The sequence below is a fragment of the Akebia trifoliata genome, chromosome 3 (genome assembly GCF_017979445.1).
Source record: "Akebia trifoliata isolate Shusen 1 chromosome 3, ASM1797944v1, whole genome shotgun sequence".
Taxonomy (NCBI): domain Eukaryota; kingdom Viridiplantae; phylum Streptophyta; class Magnoliopsida; order Ranunculales; family Lardizabalaceae; genus Akebia; species Akebia trifoliata.
This window is the reverse complement of record NC_141377.1, coordinates 19,481,078-19,497,058: the sequence shown is the minus strand read 5'-3', so window position 1 is coordinate 19,497,058 and position 15,981 is coordinate 19,481,078. Positions and strand designations below refer to the sequence as shown.

Here is a 15,981-nt window from a genome sequence, read left to right as displayed (position 1 = left end):
AACATACTTAGTTTAATTCTTAAGTCTTTAGTAACAAAATTAATGTTCAAAGTCAGAAGAACTGTCATCGTCTTCATCCGATATAGCGTAAGTACACTATGTGAAAAAATCCCATATTTGATGATCTTAACCCATCATTGAATTTGGAGGTTTAACAAACAATAACACAATCATCTAATTCACCAATCACAATAAACGAAATAAAAATAAAAATCAAAAAATAAAAATAAAAATCATAAAACAAGCTCAAAATTAAATTAAAGAACTCAAAATTCATATTATATATTGAAATTCCATTACTAAACAAGTACTAATAGAAGCAATAGGGCACTAACAAATGAAATTGAGTCACATAATTGCTTAGAAATAAAACACAATCAGAAGCAAATGATCGTGATGCCTTTTATCTCTTCTAGTTTTCTCAACTCTATCGTGTCCTCTTATTTTCCTCAAGGTTTGGATTTTCCCTACATTGCCACTGTTCTAGACTCGCACTTTTTCAATATCACAAGACTCTTTTAAAGTCTCAAAATCTTCACAAACCTCACATGGTAGAGAATTCTACTTCAATTGGAGAGTAATATTTATGGTACAACACATTCCTCTATGTTCCAGATTTCTTTTGCATACTGGGCGATTGTCTAGTCACTGCAGAATTAACATGCATTGCTTCCTCAACAACATATGTATAACTCAACAACATATTAATCGATGAAATTGTTTTAGAACCACTTGGTTTCCAATTCTTGAGTAGTTCATATAAATAAATAAAATCCAAATACCTGCACATATAAAATATTAATTGAGCACAAAACTCCAAAATGAAATCCAACACTTGGTTTATTTTATGTAATCAAACGAACATCAACAACCCAAGCTCAACATTCAGATGCATCCCCCACAATAGGGACATAAAATAACTTAAAATAGTATAATCAATCTTTAAACAATTCAGAACCATCAGATCCCATTGAACCTTCTTTTTGTTTGATCAACAAAAAATATTATAAGAGATGGATAATCTATAATCTGTTTTGTTTTAGTAACTTATGACCTAATTATGTTGTGTTTTGTTCACTGTGTTGTATGAAAAATACAAAATACATCAATGTGAAAGGCACCCTGTAATTGTCAAAGCTATGAAAGCGACCAATGTAAAAAAGAGATCAGAATGTTTATCTCATTGTTCATGTTCCCTTAAGCTTTGATTCAGATTCAATATGGAAAAGTCTTTTTAAAACTTATTAAAAGGTTCTAAAATTGCTATGGTTACATTTATCATTTAACTAGTCCAATGCTCTCAAGGTAGCTCTTCTTTAGGGAACTTCAAAGTGACCCCAATTGAAGATAAAAGAAAATAAAATCATTTGAGATGGTTAGGCATGTGCACAGATGCAAGTTAAAAGACTCTAAAAAGGCAGAAGGCAGACCAAAGATAATGTGTATGACAAGCAAATATATGCATATCTTGAGTGAATATAAGGTTGAATAACATAGTAGAACTCACGTTGTTGAATTCCAATACTTTGAGTAAAGCATGCATGATGATGATGATACTACTGGATCACTGTTTTAACAATTGGTCGGGTTTGGAACTCTTTACATCAACAAATCCTTTTGTGTCCGATTAGTTTTTTGGACCATTTCAAAGACTCGACATAAGGGCCTGACTCCAGCTTAGCTACAAATGGATATAACAGACGATGGGAAAAGAGATGAGCCAAGCTTTCTAAGCTTGCGAATGGGCTTAATTTCTACCCACACAAATATGGTCCATTGATAAACCACAATTTGAGTGCAACAATTTATTTCATCAGTCAATATAAATCAAGCCTTGGTGTTGAATCTAATCAATCACACACTTAAATATTATTTAGACAGAGCAATACAAATAAGTTGAACGAATGTCGTAATCAAGCCCTATTCTGAATACTAATATAGCATAGTAAATGGAATCAAATCCTCATAATGGAATTATAATTTTTTTTATTATAATGAGAATGTACAACTCACGAGTCATGACATATTGTTACCTAAATCTAGCAATTTCTCTCAATGGCCCACTAGTTCCACATCCCACGTCCAACACCTACAATGACAACCCAAAAGCTGAACTTCAAAATTTTTCCAAGATGAAAATATAAAGTCTTATAATGATTGTAAGAACATCTAAATGAAACAAACCTTTGGGCTACGTTATAGGCCTAGTTGTAAAGCAAGAAAGTGCTCACGCCGCTTGATACTCATACATTGTTCTAAAGTAACAATGGGTTTCTCAACCACTAAAAAGGACTCATGGGAAGACTGAAGTCATGATTGAACAAATACATGATCGTTGGAAAAGGGAATTTTGGTAAGGACAAGACATTCTAATTAATTTCTAATTCCTATTTTTGATCAAGCATGAGAAAACATGTATGCGAGTTTGTGGATTGTTGTCATGTCTTTTAAGTTTCTAAAGGACTAGTAACCAATCTGGGTTATACATGTCGTTACCAGTACCGAATGAACCATGAAGCGATTTGAGTATGGACTTTATTTTGGGCTTACCTAGAACACAGCGGGGTATGGACTCCATCTTTGTGATCCTTGAATGCTTCTGAAAAATGGCTCATTCTATAGCTTGCAAAAAGACAAGTGATGTGGTAAACGTAGCTCGATTATTCTTCAAGGAAGTGTATTGTCTTCATGGTTTACCCATATCCATTGTGTTTTGTCATGACACAAGATTCCTCAGTCACTTTTAGAGGAGTTTGTATAAACTTACTAACACCAAGTTGGATTACAGCAATGCATACCATCCACAAAGTCAAACTGAGTTTGTTAACCGATCGTTAGGAAATTTACAACGCAGTCTTACTGGTGAAAATGGGAAGAAGTGGGACCAACAACTTTATCAAGCCGAGTTTGCCTTTAAACGATCAAAGAATATTAATAAAGGGTTCAACCCTTTTCAGGTTGTTAATGGATAGAATCCCCAAACAACTTTAAATTCAGCACCTGTTCAAGATTTGCAAAGGACTCATGGGAAGGCTGAAGTCATGATTGAACAAATACAACACATGTACTCTGCCACTAAAAAAAATTTATTTGAATCTAGTGCAAATATAAAAGGCTTGGTGCAGGGATGATTGGTCCATTACAAGTAATTGCCAAGCTTAATCTAATGCATACCAACTAAAGCTATCAAGTCACATTCGCACATCTTACATGTTCAATGTCAAGCACCATCCCATTCGCACCTCACAAGTAGAATCCATTCACGTTCCAGCATGTACTTTCTATATGCATCTCCTATCTGAAATTCAAGACACATATTCTCATCTAGATTCATTGTAGATTTAAAGTATGAATAAAATTTGGACTCATTCCCTGAATTAGATTATATATTGAAGGCGAAGTCGTATTATCATTAATGTACATGTAAGTGTATTTACATTGAAATTCAATGTTTACCAAATGACATTTAATTCCTCATGAGTGCTCATGTCACCATATTTCATTTTGCCCACCTAACTCCCTGCATAAAAATTAATTAATTTATTACTTTATTAGGGTCAATAAATACAGATTAACACTTCTACCTACATAATCTCCACATTTATCAAAAGTTGGATACTATGCTTAAGCATGATTGAAGGTGAACTAATATTTCTAAAGATCTGATTGCTTACCAAATGACATTTAACTTATCATGAATAATTATATCACCATGCAATTATATTATACTATTTAATTTTGCCCATACAACTCCTTACAAAATTTTATGTAGTGTGGTGCCCCGTCAAACGCTAACACAAATCCCTATGTCAGATCTCGAGGTACTAGGTGGCACCTCGAAATTTCGGCATGGTCTCCTCTGTTTATGCTAGCATTCCAAGGCGTTCAACCTGCACCTGATAAACGACATACAATCATGCTTATATATAAAAAATATAATACTAGCGGAAGCTTATATACGTCTAATAACGTACGAAATTCAAAGTGCGGAAGAAAACCAGAATACAGGATTTACAAATATTTCTCACTCTAACAAAAGTCTTTATGCTTAGAACAAAATCTATTATACTCCTTGACAAATCAACCCACTTAAGGGTGTAGCCCCAATACTTACCAGGTGACAAACTCTAGTTGTCTATTTGACCCACCAGATGATCCTCACTCGTACTCTATACTTGCCTCACCAAGCTCTGTATCTGAGACTAAAAAAATAGAGAAGGAAAGGGTGAGTGATAATGGTTACCCAGTAAGGAAGAAACCAATTTCTGTCAATAATTTCTCCTAACATGAACGAATAAACATACTGAATCAGTTTAAAATATGTAAAATTTTAAAGAAGAAACTACGATTAACTGGTACATATAACCAGGGATGAGCAACTAAACATTTTAAAACTCACATTACATCGATCATCATTACTCCCTATAACATTCTCTTTTTATACAAATGTAATTGATCAAATGGAAATATTAAACATGGATTTCATTTTATATATCAAAATAAGCAACAGATACATAATACACAATGGTGGAGTATTGGAATTAGAGAGTTGGGATTCACGACTGGATCGTTCCCAATCGGGAGATGATGTTACAATTCTTCTCTGGCTTTTAGATCCTGATTTTGTGACTGGTAGCTGTTTACCACGCTTGGTTCACCATTTATCCGGCTCAGGCTGGCCGTTTGATGTGACCGTAAGCAATGGGTCTCTTTTCGATGTGTCAGAACGTTCGACTACTATAGATTGTTAGTGATCATTGACTAATCATCTTCGTCTATGCCTATTAGACGTGCATGTGATTCCCAAATATACAAACCATTCGTATACGACCACCTTTACATTACAAGTTCACTAGTAAAGATAGAGAGGAATAACCCGGATTCTAGTTGTGACTCCACTCTCATACGGGTCTGTAGACACCCCATTTTTGCATCCGCCTGACTTGGCGATCCGTCACCCGGTTGCTGTGGATTCCTAATGATGAGCGCAAAGAACTCGAAAGTTTGTGAGAAGTCTCCTTCCAATTCCTTCCACCTGCTAATTTTATTCTATTCTTTCTCTTTGCCACGCGACATAGAATTACGCATGCTTAGAATCGCTATACTATACACTCAACTTAGCAAGCACGTACACTTAGGCTCGCTATACATTTAGACAACTTAGAGACCTCGCTACGCTAGGAAAACATAACCTCGAGACTTAGAAATAATCACGTTGTGACTAAAAGAAACTTCACGTCAAAATTCATCAAAATAAATAAAAATGACGAAAATACCCCTCATGAATTTTGGACCTTCGAAAAATCTCGAAAGTACCTCCATTGCATTCAAAATATGATTTTGAGTCTGACGGGACCCAAATCGATGAAATCGAAGAAATTTATGAAAAATCACAAAATGACCGTAACGCCCCTCGATGTCCAACTCTTAGAAACCTTGACGCTTAGGAAAACACACTTAAAGAATTAAAAAGACTTCAATAAAATCTCGAATAATCAAAATTAAATTAAATTTTAAAATTTAAATCAATTAAAATTTACAATCAAATAAATAATTTCAAATTGAAAATAATCATTAAACTAAAATTAGAATTTAATCAACAACTTAAAATTTAAGACCAACTTGAAATTCAAATTAAAATTCAAAATTAAATCAAAAATAAATTTTAAAATCAAATTAAAGATCAATTAACCAATCCAAATTAAAATTATATCAAAACCCAACTAAAGCCAATCAACAAATTAAATAATTAAAATTCAAGCTTAGATTAAACTCAATCGACCAATCAATATTCAAATCAAAATATAATTAACCAATCGAATTAAAATCTTAATTTAATCAACCAATCAAGATTGAAAAGAAAAATATAATTAACCCATCAAATTAATTAAAATCAAACCAAAATTAAAAAAAATTGTAACCTAAACCATCAACGAAAATTAAAAATTGAAATTTAATCAATAATTCATCATCCACGTACCATGGGTTGCGAAGCGTGGGATCATGGTCCCATTCTTTCTAAACTCAAAAAGAGAGACATTCTCTCTTTGGGTTCGGTCAAAGAATAAGCAAACAAAAAGGCAAAGAATAAGCAAACAAAAAAGAAACAAATAAATGAAAGAAAGAAAGAGAATAAAAGAAAAATAGAAAGACTATGCTATAAAAGAAAGGTTTTGGGCTGGTTGCACACGAGTGCTCTAAAAAAAGAAAAAGAAAGAAAAAAAAAAACAGCCAAAGAAGACTGACGTTCTTGGGACAGCAAAAGGAAGAGACTTCTCCTCTGAAATTTTTTCTCTCATATATCACACACGACAGTAACTAAATAAAGAGGAAAGTGGAGAAGTATTGAAAAGCCACAGAAAAGGGAAAAAAGGAAAGAAACGAGAGAGGAGGAAAGAGTGTCACAGGGTTCATCTCCTCCAGCATCACGTCCTCTACTAGACCACCATTAATGACCTTTCCTTCCATCTCAACAGCACCCCACCAGAAATCTACTTACTGTCTTCTTCTCCACTGCTTGCAACTGTCCTCTTATCTCTATCTCTATCATGTTCTATCGAGCTCCCTCTCTCAGCCCTCTTCTTCTTCATCATAATAGCCTTCATTAACAGCCCCCACACGTCCTCTAGCAGCCTCCATTAACACCACCTTATAGAAATCTCACACGTCTTCAAGCTGCTCTTATTGACCAGTCACTACGTGAAAAACCCAAAATTTGAACAAAATATTTGTTGGGCCTGGCCCGACGAATTTTATAACTTGAAATACCACGGCCTTTCGACCACGTTTCTCTCTCTCATAGGCTCGCTCGCTCGCAGTCTCTCCCACGATCACTCTCTCACTGTATCTTTCTCATTGTCTCTCCCTCGATCTCTCTCTTGAACGACATCTCTTTTTCTATAAATCTCTCTCTCTCTCTCTGTCTCACTGTCTCTCTCGATCGACCTCTCCATCTCTCACAGTTTCTTTCTCGATCGATCCCTCGATGTCTCTGTCTGTCTCTCTCTCTCTCTCTCTCTCTCGATCTACCTCCCTCGATAGATCTCATCTCCCACTTTATTTGATCGATCAATCTCGATTTAGATCTGATCCTCTTTTTTGATTGATAAGTCATCAAGAGGTATGTTTTTGATTGATAAGTTCAATTCTGTTCATCTGTGGAGAGATCACAGAGATGTATTTGAGGTATCTTCGATTTTGTAAAGTTTTGATGAAATTGATTTGTGGTTGATGCAGTTTTTAGTAATTAGAGTTTGAGATTTGATTCGAAAGATGCTGACGAAATTCGAAACAAAGAGTAATCGGGTGAATGGTTTGAGTTTCCATCGTAAGAGGCCATGGATCCTTGCGAGTCTTCACAATGGTGTGATCCAGTTATAGGATTATAGGATGGGCACTCTTATTGATAGATTTGATGAGCATGATGGACCTGTTTGTGGCGTTCATTTTCACAAATCTCAGCTTTTGTTCGTCTCCGGAGGTAATTTTAATTCTAATTTTATATTTCATTTTGTAGTTCATCAATTTCAATTTCTCGTTAGGGTTAACTGTTACCATATCAATTGAGATCATCTTTGTTTCTATCTATAAAATATTGGGGTAGTATAATTCTGTAGATCAGTTTTTGAATTTATACTCCTTTTTAGAAATTTAGGGACAATTGTGAATTGTGAATTTGTGATTGAGTTTCTATAACCAGATCAGTACTAGATAGTAGTAGTTCTCTAATATTTTGTTTAGATGGGAGTAGATCTATACGAATAAGTGTATTTATTAGTAATCTAATCAGCAACAACAATTATCTAATCTAAAATCACTCAATACTATTTAAGTAATATCTAGAAGAATATGAAGAGTTTCAATGATCCTAGCTTTACAAAATTGGTGTGCTCTTTTGGTTTTTGATCTTGTGACACCTCCAACACCTATTTCCTTGTTTTTGTGAAATTATCTCATCCTTGCTTGAACATTCTGATAATATCTCACATCTGATCTTGAATTTGAACACATCGTCTACTTCTCTTTGGAGTTATTGTTGATTGAGAAAATGAGCTCGAACAACAACACCAAACAATACCAACTATGGCTTTCACACTGAATAAAAAGAAGCAGAGAGAGAGAGAACGAGAGAGCAACACTTTTTTTTCTCAATTTTCTACTAAAGGCTGAGAAAGTCTGGAAGAAAAACACTACCAAATGAACACTCCACAACAGAACTCTAATCAATTTCATCAAGAACACCATTGCCTTTGACATCAAATTTCAGTGGGCCCACCCTACTTCTTTTGTTTTGAATCAAACCTCATAGTTTATGATTTTGAAAGAAATCAGGAATTCCTTGGTTCTAATGGAAGATAACCAAGTCTTTTTAACTTTTAAAAGCCTATTAAAAAGCTATATTGCAAGTGGGTGTAAAAGTTGAGGATACATATGCCTATGAGATTCATGCCTGGGTTTAAGTTTTTTTTTCTCTCTTTCACACGTTATCTTTTTCTTTTCTAAAATTAATCATGTCAATTAAAGAGCATCTTTTGTCAAAAAAAAAAAAAAAAAAAAAAACAAAAATGGTTTCAATGGTATGAGAAGACTATGGAATTGGTTTTCTTTGTAAGCAAGTTTTTGAATGTTGGATGTTTGTCTCTGCCTTTTATGGATCATACAAGTATTTTTTGCAGTCTTGGACTAAGCTACTTGACAGCTACAATAGGGCTGAATTTGAACAGTAATTTGTGTTCTTCTGGGAGTAGTACACTATGAAAAAAAATATTTATTTTAGTCACAATTCCAATATTCTAGTGGAATAATTTTTAATAACTTTGTGGGACTGTGCGCTTTGATTTGGGATTCACATAGGTGTCTGGGGTCAACTAGGGGTACGTATTGGGTAATGGTCATATTTCATTAAGATATTTTTGATGATCTATAATGCCTCACACAGGTCTGTGACCACCATCAATTGTAAGAATGTACATATTTTCCTGGACAATACATTTACTATGTCACATAATTTGTATATCAAGGAATCACTGTTTACAAATTAAGAAGGCATTAGAAACCACTATGGACCTACAAGGCACCTTGTCTTCCGACACAGCTAGTGGAAAACTCACTACAATGGCATATATATCTCTTGTTGATTTAGACAAACATACAACTTCTTCATGCATACTTAGAAGGCATGCCCCCCACCCCACCATTTCTCAATCAGACCTACACCAGTGGTTTTAGCTAGAATCCACATTCTTCAAAGTTGTTAGGTTCTCATTAGCAGTCGGTGACCTTTTCTTCTTTTATTATTTCACATAGCTTTCCGTAGGCCGTAGCACGTCCATTCTTCATCTTTTAGGTGCCCAAGGTGATGATGTATGTCGGGTAAAACTTGGGAAATTTGACCCGTCTAGGATGCCCATTAATTGTGTTGAGTTCAACGTATCTTGAGTACAAGCTGGGCTGGTCAAGTAAATACTTTTATTTTTAACTTCTTGAAGAAAAACATTAAGGAAGAAGTATAACCCAAAATCAAATCATAAAGTCCATGAAATTAAGAGCACACTATATAACTTGAGAGTGCCTACATATGTTAGCAGATAAGATGAGAATTCAAGTACAATCCTGGATTTCACCCTAGATGACAGCTAGAACCTTTATAAGATTTCCCAAACCCAAAAAAAATCCTTATTTTCATGTTCTTGTAACCTAAAATGATCAATTACAATAATATACAAAAAATTCTTCAAAAAGAAGGACATTGTCCTTATATCATCTATGTCAATATGTCATCTCCATCTTATGCTGCAGGTTTGATTTTTTTAATTATTGGAAAGCAACTTAGGGTATTTCTTTATGAATCAATCCTAACTTATTAGTATAAGTTTAAAGTGACACAAAAATGATGCAACAAAGAAAATGACCACACACAAGACTCAAAATTTAAATGGCTCTCTGCAGCATGCTTACTCCACAGAGGAGATGATTTGGATCAAATCACTATATTCTTAAGCAAATTACAGCCATAGAGATCTTTAATCGCAACCGAATACACAAGTGCAAGTCTTTTCCCAATTAAAACCCCCACACCATCTAAACTAAGAGACACAATCTGAATAGTTCCCACATTAATTAACCTACAGAATATGAGACACCTATCACAACAATTAGGTGAATTTTGTATGCACCAAGACCTTTCCTTAACCGTAGATTTTGAAACATGTCTTGATGATTGATCCGTATAATAAGAGGGGCCTATGCCATCACCTTCACTCATTGTTTTTTTTATGAGCTTTTCTTTTTAAAATAAATATAAATGAAGAGTTTAGTGTTTGATTGTTGGCAAAATAAATTCTTTTTATTTTTTATTTTTTTTATTTTTTATGTGATGCAGTGATACATCAATTATATGTATATGTTCGATCCTTGCTATATGAAATTGGGAGTGATGGGCTCATCTGATAAGTCTCTTGAGAATATACTAACATCTATTTATTGTGTTAAATACATGATGTTGATACTGATAAAAGAGACAACTTCATAAAAAGGGCTTTCTTTTGACAGTTATCAATTCTGTTATGTATACAAAGGAACGTAGGAGGTTGAGGAGACCTCAAAAGGATTAAACAGAGGTACGGTCACAAACAAAGGAACAAGTAACAAAGCTCTCTAGAAATAGCTAAATTTCATATAGAGGCCCAACTAAACAAATCCTCATCTAGAGACAAAATCTTCCAAACCCATAAATATGTCTTGATAATAATAAAGGATTTTTCTTGACATCTCATTTTGATGCAATGTTTCAGTCTAGAGAAAAACTGAAATGGTCTCAACCAAACATTCCTAGACTATCTAAAACATTCAATGTTTAGTTCGATCTCGACTGAAATCAGAAAATTCTGCTGAAAACCCCTCATATTTCTTTCCAACTAAATACCTAACATATTGGTATTCATCTCATTATTGTTAGAATTTAGAATGGTTAGATATCCAAATTAGTTGGACAAGTGGATAGTGTTGGTGTGATACCAGAGAAAAAGAAATTGTATAATATATATAAATAAATAAATAAGGTAAGAGAATTCTTGAAATTGAGGAGCAAATTCGTGGGTTTTCTCTTGTGAGCAACTCACATAATTATTTACAATAGAGTATTGATGTTACAGTCAAGATATGATGCACGAGACTAATGTATTACAATTGCTCTGTGGGACCTTTCACTTCTGTCTAAAAGAAATTCCTAACCACTATTAATGAGTAAAACTCCTAAAATCTCACTGTCAGACATATACATAAGAAACGTATTACATACATCCTTGACATAAAATTAACTTAATGAGGTTTGGAGTCCTTGAAGCTTTGTTGCTTCCTCAAAGCCACTGCATATTTGCAAGCTCTAATCACCATTGGAGTTATCCCATCTTTTTTGGAAAACTTTCATACTATGTCAGTAATTATATTAAAAATCTGTGAATTTATATAATGAAGCTATGATTTTACCTGCTCCGAAACAACCAGCATTTTCTTTTGGGAAAAGTGTGTTGGAGGCAGATTTACTTAGAGACAAACAAGAAAAGGAATTGTCGCTCTACTTTCCTGCACTGAAAGTTTATCTTACTTGATTTTCCTTTCCTTTGTAACTCTTCTTATTTACATCTGTGTAATTCTATAGAAAGTTTACCGTACTTGATGGAATTTAATCCCTTAGGTCTCTTCGCGCTCTGAATATGATTAAGCATGAGTTCTACAACATACGAAACAAATTCCAGGACATCGTTCAGGTAATACTTAAATTTCAAATTTCAAATGATTAGTGTTGGGTGTACAACTACAGACTGCACCCATCCAAGTGCACATGCAAGGGTAAAGGTGACCGACCATTTGATGGGTCCACCTTGGATATCTATGTCCTTTAACCAAACCAATTGAGTGACCGTAACGCCCTTGATACCCTCTTACTTGTTGGCTCACTGCCCAATAAACATTTGACATGTGGTGCGAATGACATCAGCAATAGAGAGAGCTTCTCTCTTGCCTACTGCCCACATAATTCCATAATTCCATGGATCATCTAGAAATAAATATATCGATTGAACTTATTTTACTTGTTTTGTTAACAGTGCAGTCTGCCTATTTGAGCAGCAATCATCAGATGCAACTGTCACCTCAGATAATGAAGACTCGACAAGGGCCTTTTACAGCTGTTGTTTTGTTACCGTTAGATCAAGGGTTGGTCTGTGTCATTGCAGATCAGCAGTTTCTTTTTTGTGGATATAAAGTTTTTGGGTGAGGAGGAAAAGGTATTGTTCTGTAAAATTCATTCCTATGTTTGTACTGCTGAAATTAATATGATACTAGGTAGGATTTTTGAACTTGGAGATCGTTTTGATGGACCCTGAAATTGTTAGTCTGATCCTTCTATGTGCAGGATGGATGTGTTTGAGCATTCGTGACCTAAGTATTTCCTAGGTGCGTGTGTATGACCTTGCATTCATGTCATGTTCCTATGTGTTGGCTGGGCATACTGAAATTGTACTATGCCTAGACACATGCATTTCAAGTTCTGGAAGAACACTTCTTGTAACTGGAAGCAAGGACAATAGTGTGAGTCTCTCTCTTTCGTCTGCTCTCGCAAGGCATTTATAGATTTGTGTATTTAATCATTTCCAATTGCTTTTTGAGTGTTTTCAATTACATATGCCACATGGTACAACTAAAAAAAGCACTTATACCGGTTGATTACTGTTGGTAATTGTGATTGGAGAAAACATGATCAAGATATATTTTCTTATTCTTATTCTTATTCTTATGTTTATCTTCCAAACAGCTTTTGTGTTTTCTAGAGTGGTGACCATATAGGTGAAACTTGTTCCCTTTTTTAATTGATTTCTCATGTTTATTATCTTCTATGGATTACAGGTGAGATTATGGGAACATGAAAGTAGGTGCTGTATTAGAGTTGGTACTGGTCATATGGGAGCCGTTGGAACTGTTGCATTTTCAAAGAAACGGAAGAATTTCATCGTTAGTGGTAGTAGGTAAGCACTGGGGGACAAACTATGTCTTTCTTGAATGGTTTTTGCTTGCATTTATGTGTTTGAATCTTAGTTGGGGTTTTCATTTCAGATCTTGTAGTTCAATTGATGGGTTGGACTTGGAGCTGTGCATCGGTTTTAATTGCATTTTTTTTTTTTTTGCAGGATTGTTCATAGAGATATCAAGGCAAGCAACATCCTTCTTGACGAAAAATTCCAATCGAAGATTGGGGATTTTGGGCTAACTAGGTTCTTCCTTGAAGACAAAGCGTATCTCAACACCACATTTGCTGGAACTTTGTGAGTTGTTTGCTTATTATACAAAATTATAAGTATTAGATTATAAAACACAATTATGTAATCCACTTCTATGAAAGACTGTAAAAGATTAATCATGGAGTGTTGTTTGTGTCTCTTATAGAGGTTATACGGCCCCTAAATACGTCATTAGAAGAGAATTATCTGAGAAGGCTGACATTTACAGCTTCAGGGTTCTAGTGCTCGAGATCATTAGTTGTAGGAAAAACACAGATTTTTCTGTACCATCAGAAATGCAATATCTTCCCGAATATGTAAGCCTTATAAGCTTTTTCGGGTTCTTATGTTCTTTAATTCTAGTTCTTTTTCTTTCGTTATACTTCAATCTCAATTTGCCAATTTTCTCTTCTTGTATATAGGCATGGAAGCTTTACAAGAAATCTAGAGTACTTGAATTGGTGGATCCAAAACTACATGAAGACAGGTTTGTAGAAAAGGATGTCTTACAAGCAATTCAAGTGACATTCTTATGCTTCCAAGCTTACCCAAACATGCGGCCACCAATGTCGGAGATCGTTGCTATGTTAATTTGTTTTTCTATTACTTTGGGTTGATATCTCGATGTACCAAACCTTTTCCGTGTAGGTACGAGAGCGCTATTAGGATTTTTTAGAAAACAGTAGCAATGGAGGGGAAATCCGAACCTTGAGGAAAATAAGAAGACACGATAGAGCGGAGAGAGCTAGAAGGGATCAAAAACATCACGACCATTTGCTTCTAATTGTATTTTATTTCTAAGCAATTATGTGATGTAATTTCATTTGTAACCGCCCAATTGCTTCAATTAGAGCTTGTTTAGTAATGAAATTTCAATATATAATATGAATTTTGAGTTGTTTAGTTTAATTTGAAGTTTGTTTTATGATTTTTGTTTTGTTTGTTATTTTTCTGATTTTTTTATATTATTATTTCATTTATTGTGATTGGTGAATTAGAGGACTGTCCTATTGTTGGTTAAACCTCCATATTCGACGGCCATATTCTATGGATTTTTTTTTTTAAAGCCCATTCTCCAATCAATTTGATAGTCTAGGGCCGTCAAAAAAAAAATTCTACAAGAGAATATTTGACGGGCATATTTGACGGTAGGGTCCGTCAAATTTCTCAAAATTTGACGGGCTAAGACCGTCAAATATGGGCTTTTTTCACATAGTGAGTACTCTCTCACAGCCAACACTACTTTGACGACCTTCTCATCACTACCATCCATTAACAGCCCCATTTCAGTCCAAACTCAGTCCCAAAAACCTGCCCCATTCAGCCATGAAGCAATCCCAAAAATCACCTCGTCCTAGCCATTGAAGCATCCATAGAGACCACCTAGTAGCAACCCATCACATCACCATTCTACCTCTTCTTTCCTCATGTGTTGGCAACCCTCTCTCTCACCCTTTTATATTCAAGGGACTAGTAGCTTATTCATTCTCACAAGCTCTTGACAGACTAAACGTGAAGGAATACCCACAACGGCCATCCCTTTCTTAAGCAGCAATTTCGTTTTTCATTGGGCAGCGGGCAAATCAAGTAATTCTGAAGGAACTCCGCGTAACCACGATTGCAAGTGGTAAGTCCGTTTTATTTCCTTTTCGTACTCTCCTCTAGGTGTTATTTTATGTGTTGGTTTCATTCACGAACATTAATTTGTGAAGTTTGCATGAGTCGATTTGCTGTTTTTTTTTTTTTTTGTGCTTAGAAGTTTCAAAATTGATTTTTTTTTATTAAAGTTAACACGTGAGATGACTCACTGAAACTTGGTGCATATAAGGGCTCAAAGTCAGGTTTTTTTTTAATAACGTGGTTGTGGATCAAGTTATTGAGTTTATGTGTGCAAGGGGGTTTTAAATTGCTTTTTTAAATAATATGCATGTGAATCAAGTCGCTGATTTTTTGTGCACATTGGAGGTTTAAAATCATATTTTTTTATGAAATGAGTATCGAGTTAACTCACTGATTTGTGTGTATATCGGAATTTCAAAATTGGTTTGTTTAATTGAATTAATATGTGAGTCAACTCGCTGATTGGTATGTGCATGAGGAACATTAAAGTCGATTTCTTTTAAAATGTACACGTGAGTCAACTCACTGATTTTTTGAGTACATATGAGGTTTAAAATTGATTTTTGGTAAAGTTGCCACGTGAGTTAACTCACTGATTTGTGTGCACATATGAGTTTAAAATCAATTTTCTCTTTAATAATATTGCCACGTGAGTTAACTCACTGATTTGTGTGCACATATGAGTTTAAAATCAATTTTCTCTTTAATAATATTGCCACGTGAGTTAACTCACTGATTTCTATGTACATTGGAATTTCAAAATTGATTTATCAACAAAATAGACATTGAGTTAACTCACCGATTTGCATGTGTACATAGGAAACTAAAATCGATTTTCTTGATAAAATTGACATGTGAGCCAATTCACTGATTTTGGTGTGCATAGGAATTTCAAAATTAGATTTTTTTGAGGAAATGGACATGTGAGTTGACTCACTGATTTTTGTGGACATTGGGAAGGGAAAACATATCTTATGTTTCAAAACGTTGTCAACGAGTTAACTCGTTGATTTGTGTGCATGTGACAAAAATGGGTTATTGAAAAGATCATAGCTTGTTAATTTGGGAAATCCAATATTAACAA

At 34.5% G+C, this 15,981-nt stretch overlaps 1 protein-coding gene across 5 annotated transcripts; it reads left to right on the top strand.

Annotated features, from left to right (window-relative positions):
• The first annotated feature begins 6,704 nt into the window (after positions 1–6,704).
• LOC147406113 (cold-responsive protein kinase 1-like) lies at positions 6,705–14,186 on the top strand. Of its 5 annotated transcripts, none has more exons than XM_086434020.1 (10): positions 6,705–7,120; positions 7,237–7,480; positions 10,552–10,619; positions 11,696–11,768; positions 12,113–12,287; positions 12,416–12,591; positions 12,907–13,025; positions 13,188–13,322; positions 13,444–13,594; positions 13,700–14,186. In XM_086434020.1, exons 6-10 carry the CDS (start codon positions 12,481–12,483, stop codon positions 13,892–13,894), a joined length of 711 nt encoding a protein of 236 aa, XP_086290146.1. In that variant the 5' UTR covers positions 6,705–7,120; positions 7,237–7,480; positions 10,552–10,619; positions 11,696–11,768; positions 12,113–12,287; positions 12,416–12,480; the 3' UTR covers positions 13,895–14,186. The 5 variants fall into 5 exon arrangements, with proteins under 5 accessions (XP_086290146.1, XP_086290144.1, XP_086290145.1 ...); XM_086434018.1 differs by having other exon boundaries at positions 12,108–12,287; XM_086434022.1 differs by lacking the exon at positions 10,552–10,619 and having other exon boundaries at positions 6,706–7,120; positions 12,108–12,287; positions 13,700–13,764; positions 13,926–14,186.
• The last annotated feature ends 1,795 nt before the right edge of the window (positions 14,187–15,981 follow it).